Below are 8,491 nucleotides of genomic sequence, written 5' to 3'. Positions count from 1 at the left end.
ATATATATATATATATATAATATATATATATATATATATATATATAATATATATATATATATATATATATATATATATATATATATATATATATATATATATATATATATATATATATATATATATATATATATATATATATATTATATATATATATATATATATATATATATATATATATATATATATATATATATATATATATATATATATATATATATATATATATATATATATATATAATATATATATATATATATATATATATATATATATATATATATATATATATATATATATATATATATATATATATATATATATATATATATATATATATAATATTAATAATAATCAAACAATAAAAAATAAATAAATCATTATGAGCAAATACATAAAATTAACAAGTTTTAGTATTTTTGTTGTAATTTGTAATTTTTATTTTTAGTAATAATAAATTACTATTTTATAAATTGCTTTTTAAATGTAATGTATTTTATTTTTAGCTTTAATTTAGTTTATTATTTTTATTAATTTTTAATTTATTAATGATTAATCGGTTATTATTTATTTATTTGTTTTTCAGCCCCCCCCCCAAAAAAAATCATTATTGTTTATTAAGTAACATTTTATTAATTGTTTGTTTATATATATATATATATATATATATATATATATATATATATATATATATATATATATATATATACACATATATATAAATAATATCAAAAATAATAATCAAATAATTACAAATAAATAAATAAACCATACCGAGCAAATACATAAATTTGAAGCTGTATATTCAGTGTTGTCAAAAGCCTAAAAATAAAATAAACCTATAATAATAATAAATCAAACAATTAAAAATAAATAACCTTGAGCAAATACATAAAATTAGCCCATTTTAGTAATTTTGTTGTAATTTGTAATTTTTATTTTTTAAATCAATTACTAATTTATAAATTGCTTTATTACTTTTTTGTATTTTATATTTAGCTTAATTTTTTTTTATTCCAGTTAGTCATCAAAGCAACATTTCGATTTTTCATTCAAGTTTAGGTTTTCCATCTAATCAATATATAAAGAGAGAATTATTATAATTACTATATTATTTTTATTTAAATCAGTTATTATTTATTTGTTTGTTTGTTTATTTTTCAACCCAAAAATGCTACAATTTTATATATATTTTTTATTGTTTATTTAGGGACATTTATTTTAGTAATTGTTTATAAATATATTTACATATACATTTCAGCTTTACTTCAATTAACAAAAACATGTTTTTAGTTATAGGGATGGTTCACCCAAAAAAAGAAGAAATAGTTGAATAAATTACATAAGGGTGAGTAATTAATGACAAAATTTTAATTTTTGGATGAACTCTCTCTTTAACACAGACAACTCTGGTGAACGAAGTAAGGAAAATGTTGATAACAAATATTTTTTTATTCATTAATTACCAAAAAATATTAAAAAAAAATAGTCAACCCCTTACTAACCTCAGATATCCGCCGTCAAAGGTGACTAGCAGTCCTTCTTTCCAGTAGATGGTCTGACTGCGGCGGACGCGGAAAGTGCTGCAGCGATTGCGCTGCTGGTTTCCTGCAAAGCTGTAGATCACAGTACGGCGGCTCCTCTGGTTCTTTGTGGGCTTTTTGGTCTCAAATGCCTATTACGGAAATCAAAGACAGTCATCAAAATCAATCGACTGAAACCAGCCAGAAATGTGAAGATAGCGATTGACTTCAACGACACTTTCACCTGAGAACTTGTCATGTAAGAAATAATTAAATTGACCAAACCACCAATGCAGATTTGTTTGATTCATAACTTTTGACCAGTAGGTGGCACTACAAATGTGCATGATGTTCTCAGGGCAATGTGGTGTTGATGCAAAGAAAAATGCAAAAGCAAAATCAACATGCAAAAGCTTTGCCAAGATAATGACTCACTTCCTGTTTGGTGTCGTCTCCAGCAAAAGTAAGGCTTTTCTGGAGAATAAAATCCAGTAATTGTATTTGTGTGGTTTTGTGTTTGTCTGTGTGTGACCTGAGCCGATTTTGGTGAAGATTCACGAAAGAACACTGAAAGAGGAAAAGCGAAACAAACAAAAAACATGCAAAACTGGTCCAAAATAGTACAAAGTGGGACCTCAGAAACACATGAAGTTTTTTGCGACAGATTTTACGCACTTGGCGCTGTCACCAAACCGGGCTCGTACAATGATTTAAGCAAACAGTTATACTAGACAAAAATATTAAAATTATATAAATAAAATTATAATATTTTTCTTAAATGATTTTTATTTAAAACATATATATATATATATATATATATATATATAACAAAAATAATATGTCTTGTTGATTTTTAAGTACAAACTAAAATAATGATAATGTAATAATTTATTTAGTTGCACTAATAATAATACAACTTATTGTCAGGTTTTTATTATATTATATTATGTTTTATATATTATTATTACTATTATATTTATTTTATTGAAAATATTTTTTAAATATTTATTTTTTATAATATAATATAAAACAATTATTATACTTATTAGTCTATTAGACAAATAATAGACATAAATATAAAAATTATATAAATAAAATTATTATTCTTCAGAAAAAATATCACAAAAACAAGTAAAAACAAAAATAATTATAATTTCAAATAATATATTTAATATATATAATATATATGAATTTTTTTAATAAAAAAATCATAATATAACAATATAATATAAAATATTTATTATCATCATTATTACAATTATAATAGACATAAATAAAAAATCATATGAATAAAATAATATTATTTTTCTTAAATAATTTGTCTTTTTTATGTAGAAGCCAAAAATAATAATTTAATATAATATAATTTTTATAGTTGCACTATTAATAATACAACTTATAGTCTGATTTTATTATATTATTTTAATTTCATTGAAAATAAAATATAAAACAATTATTTTACTTATTACAGTCATACTAGACTGTTTACGTAAATAAAATTATATTATGTTTCTTAAATGATTTTTAGTTTTTTACAGAAAATATCACAAAAATAATGTCTTGTTGATTTTAAAGTAAAAACAAAAATAATTATAATTTAATATAATATAATTTTTGTAGTTACACTATTTATATTACAACTTATAGTCAAGTATTATACTATTTTTATTTTATTGAAAATTATTTTTTAAACATTTCTTATTTTGCATCATGTAAATATAATAAAGATTTTTTTGTCATACTATAAATAAAAAAATATTATTATTATTATTGTTATATTACTATTATTCTTTAACACATTATTTTTTATTTAATAGAAAAATATGTGAAAAAAATACGTAAAAAACATAAAATATACATATATTGAAAATGTATTTTTTAAATAAATAAATAATAAATTTCGTTGTAATACGCCTTTCTTACACTCAAGGCACTAAATAAAATAAAATAAAATAAAATAAAATAAAATAAAATAAAATAAAATGGCAATACGATTTTTCCCCAAACAGCCATATACACAAAACCATTTTTTTGCATAGAGCTATTTGGGGAAAATTAGACTGCAAAAGCATGCAAAGCATCTTACCATGCAGTTTGCTGTGGACTCCCAGCCTGAAGCATTGTCAGCGTGTAGCCTCTAATTCTATGCTTGCAATGACTGCAATTCTGACTTTTATGGGTCGTTTAGGTTGTCATCTTAGAGTATGTGTTTACCTGCACGTCCATCTGGTTTAAACTGATTAGCATCCTGGCTATAAAACGCTCCCAGAATCCCGCGGGAACGAAGCTCATCTTGAAATGCCGCTGGATGGCGTTGTTGCTCTGATGCCGAAAGCTGTGGATGTCCAGGGCAGGTTTGGGGGGCAAAAGGTGTGGCAACAGATAACTATGAAGAGAAAAAACAACTTCTGAGGGACATTCGAGTTCAGTATTTTTGGAGTTTGCTTTTTAAACATCGCTGATTGATCGCTCACACATAAGCACAATGGGAGCTGATCATTGTAGCCAATCATATTTGTTGAGCATGTGAACACTATGGCCAATCAGCGATGTTTAAACATTGGCTCAACAGTGCTCAAATGTAAGATATAAACTCACAATAGAACAAAAAGTCAGAAATCAGAGACTTAAACTCGCAATTCTAAGAAATAGTCTGTATTGTTAGCACTTATAATACAGTACAGTTTTGAGTTTTGCCGTTCTGTCTATTTGGTGCTGGCTGTGCATTATGAGTCTTCATGTCATTTTTTTCGCGATTATTAATGTTGTTATTATTATTATTGAAGTAATATTGTATTTTCTACTTGCTCTCCTTTGCATTATTCATTTTACGGTGTAAATGTACGTTGCATAATGTGCCCAGGGATATACATAATAAAATAATATAATACTAAACAAGACAAGACTCCGATTAATGGCTTTTTTCCATTTGTATCTGGATTACGTTGTTGTATTGAGTTTATGCATCATCCGGACTCAGAATTGTTTAATTAATCTTGGGAAAATGTGCATTTGGATATAAATGCTGTCAAATGCTGTCATAATTTACCATGATGTAGTGATTCGAGGGAAATGACTGAGTAAACTGAGAAAATACGCTTAAATATACCGGAGATTGAGAACAGAAACTATAGCTGGCGCTATGTTGCGCATATTATATTGATGAGTCAGCGGTCCGAGTGCCCATATAAATCACAAACAAGTAAAAATGTTGTTTCTTTGTTGATTATATAACAACAACTTACAAAACAGAAAATGTAAAAGGCATTATTTGAGACAAGAGCATATTAATATAATAGGCGCAGACCTGTAGCGGAACTGACTTTACCCTGCGCTGACGTCATTTCCGATTTTTGTGAAAAAGGCTTATTGCATGATATAAACTTGCAATCGCGAATTATAAAGTGAGAAATCCACGATATAAACTCACAATTGCGAGTTAAAAAGTCAGAAATCTGAGACTTAAACTTGCAATTCTAAGAAATAGTCCGTATTGCATGATTTCTAAAAAAATTATTTTTCAAATGCGTGATATAAACTCACATTTGCGAGTTAAGTTAGAATTGCGAGATATAAACTCGCAATTCTGAAAAGTAAAGTTACAATTGGGTGATATAAACCCGCATTTACAAGTTAAGTCAGAATTGCATGATATAAACTCGCAGTTCTGAAAAATAAAATTACAATTGCATGATATAAACTCGCAATTGCAAGTTAAATCAGAATTGTGTGATATAAACGTGCAGTTCTGAAAAATAAAGTTACAATTGCATGATATAAACTCGCAATTGCAAGTTAAATCAGAATTGTGTGATATAAACGTGCAGTTCTGAAAAATAAAGTTACAATTGCATGATATAAACTCGCAATTGCAAGTTAAATCAGAATTGTGTGATATAAACTCGCAGTTCTGAAAAATAAAGTTACAATTGCATGATATAAACTCGCAATTGCAAGTTAAATCAGAATTGTGTGATATAAACGTGCAGTTCTGAAAAATAAAGTTACAATTGCATGATATAAACTCGCAATTGCAAGTTAAATCAGAATTGTGTGATATAAACTCGCAGTTCTGAAAAATAAAGTTACAATTGCATGATATAAACTCGCAATTGCAAGTTAAATCAGAATTGTGTGATATAAACGCGCAGTTCTGAAAAATAAAGTTACAATTGCATGATATAAACTCGCAATTGCAAGTTAAATCAGAATTGTGTGATATAAACGTGCAGTTCTGAAAAATAAAGTTACAATTGCATGATATAAACTCGCAATTGCAAGTTAAATCAGAATTGTGTGATATAAACGTGCAGTTCTGAAAAATAAAGTTACAATTGCATGATATAAACTCGCAATTGCAAGTTAAATCAGAATTGTGTGATATAAACGTGCAGTTCTGAAAAATAAAGTTACAATTGCATGATATAAACTCGCAATTGCAAGTTAAATCAGAATTGTGTGATATAAACGTGCAGTTCTGAAAAATAAAGTTACAATTGCATGATATAAACTCGCAATTGCAAGTTAAATCAGAATTGTGTGATATAAACTCGCAGTTCTGAAAAATAAAGTTACAATTGCATGATATAAACTCGCAATTGCAAGTTAAATCAGAATTGTGTGATATAAACGTGCAGTTCTGAAAAATAAAGTTACAATTGCATGATATAAACTCGCAATTGCAAGTTAAATCAGAATTGTGTGATATAAACTCGCAGTTCTGAAAAATAAAGTTACAATTGCATGATATAAACTCGCAATTGCAAGTTAAATCAGAATTGTGTGATATAAACGCGCAGTTCTGAAAAATAAAGTTACAATTGCATGATATAAACTCGCAATTGCAAGTTAAATCAGAATTGTGTGATATAAACGCGCAGTTCTGAAAAATAAAGTTACAATTGCATGATATAAACTCGCAATTGCAAGTTAAATCAGAATTGTGTGATATAAACGTGCAGTTCTGAAAAATAAAGTTACAATTGCATGATATAAACTCGCAATTGCAAGTTAAATCAGAATTGTGTGATATAAACTCGCAGTTCTGAAAAATAAAGTTACAATTGCATGATATAAACTCGCAATTGCAAGTTAAATCAGAATTGTGTGATATAAACGTGCAGTTCTGAAAAATAAAGTTACAATTGCATGATATAAACTCGCAATTGCAAGTTAAATCAGAATTGTGTGATATAAACTCGCAGTTCTGAAAAATAAAGTTACAATTGCATGATATAAACTCGCAATTGCAAGTTAAATCAGAATTGTGTGATATAAACGCGCAGTTCTGAAAAATAAAGTTACAATTGGGTGATATAAACTTGCAATTGTGAATTATAAAGTGAGAAATCCGAGATATAAACTCGCAATTGCAAGTTAAGTCAGAATTGCGTGACATAAACTTGCAATTCTGTGAAATAAAGCCGCAATTGCGTGATGTAAACTTGCAATTCCGAGTTAAAGTCAGAATTGTTTAATAAAAACTTGCAATTCTGAAAAATCATGTTACAATTGGGTGATATAAACTTGTAATTACAAGTTAAGTCAGAATTGCGTGACATAAACTTGCAATTCTGAGAAATAAAGCCGCAATTGTGTGATGTAAACTTGCAATTCCGAGTTATAAAGTCAGAATTGTTTAATATAAACTCGCAATTCTGAAAAATCATGTTACAATTGGGTGATATAAACTTGCAATTGCAAGTCAAGTCAGAATTGCGAGACATAAATTCGCAATTCTGGGTAATAAAGCCGCAATTGATTGATATAAACCCGCAATTGTGAGTTATAAAGTCAGAATTGCATGTTATAAACTTGCAATTGCAAATTATAAAGTGAAAAATCCGAGATATAAACTCACAATTCTGAGAAATAGTGAATACTGCGTGATTGAAGTTGCAACTGTGATATAAACTTGCAATTCTGAGAAATAAAGTTGCAATTGAGTGATAGAAACTCGCAATTCTGAGAAATAGTCCGTATTGTGTGATTTCTGAGAAATGAAGCTGCAACTGTGTGACACAAACTTGCAATTCTGAGAAATAAAATTGCAATTGTCAAGTCAAGTCACCTTTATTTATATAGCGCTTTTAACAATACAGGTTGTGTCAAAGCAACTGCACAGTATTAACTGAATTGGATTTTATAACTCGCCATTGCAAATTTATATCTCACAATTCTAAGAAAAAAAATTGTGATATACAAAGTCGCAATTGCAAGAAAAAAAGTCAGAATTGAAAGTTTATATCGCAATTTTGACTTTAATTCTCGCAACTGAGTACATATTCCGCAATTCTGACTTCATATCCAGCAATTCTGACTTTATAACTCGCAATTGTGCATTTATATCTCACAGCTCTGCGAATTGTGAGTTTATATGACGCAATTCTGAGAAAAAAAATCTGAATTGTGAGATACAAAATCACAATTACCTTTTTACACATTTTACTCAGTGGCGGAAACAGGCTTCCATATATAATGCATTTTACATTAAAAAAAAAGAAAAAAAAGAAAAATAATTTAAATATATTGAAGTTACAAAGCAGAGAAAGGCATGGTTTTTACCTGTTGCTGGCGACTGGTAGAGCAATCTCAAACTTGGCCAGGAACTGGAAGTACTGTTCTTCAGTTTGCTGGGTGAATCCGGTGCCCACCAGCAGCATGCGCAGGTCCTCGGCCTTGATGACCCCGTTACGGGCGACCGAGCGTGAGCCCCTCAGGTTGATGATACGCTCCAAACACTCGGACAGCCACACGGCGTCCAGGAAGTAGAGTTTACACAGGCCGTGACTGGTGTCGGAGAAATGGAGGATGGTGCCGGTCTCGATGAGGAAACTGATCGCTGTGTGATTCACAAAGAAAGCAGCTGTAATCAGGGCCTAAAATTAACACTCCCCAGGTGCAAAATATGAGTAAAAATCGGCGTTGGTGAGTATATGTAACAGTGTCAGCCGCCAGTTGGCAGGTAA

At 28.1% G+C, this 8,491-nt stretch overlaps 1 protein-coding gene across 1 annotated transcript in view; it reads right to left on the bottom strand.

Moving 5' to 3' along the window:
* Nucleotides 1–1,489: 1,489 nt before the first annotated feature.
* Nucleotides 1,490–8,491, bottom strand: part of LOC141296200 (leucine-rich repeat serine/threonine-protein kinase 1-like) — a 34,049-nt gene continuing 27,047 nt past the window's right edge. Inside the window, exons 9-11 of the mRNA XM_073827476.1 lie at nucleotides 8,088–8,364; nucleotides 3,738–3,909; nucleotides 1,490–1,675 (exon numbers count right to left, since the gene is read on the bottom strand). Coding sequence (XP_073683577.1) covers nucleotides 1,490–1,675; nucleotides 3,738–3,909; nucleotides 8,088–8,364 — 635 coding nt within the window. The remainder of the gene's footprint in view (nucleotides 1,676–3,737; nucleotides 3,910–8,087; nucleotides 8,365–8,491) is intronic.

The sequence above is a fragment of the Garra rufa genome, chromosome 21, assembly GCF_049309525.1.
Source record: "Garra rufa chromosome 21, GarRuf1.0, whole genome shotgun sequence".
NCBI classification, from domain to species: Eukaryota; Metazoa; Chordata; class Actinopteri; order Cypriniformes; family Cyprinidae; genus Garra; species Garra rufa.
This window is presented reverse-complemented; position numbering and strand designations above follow the sequence as displayed.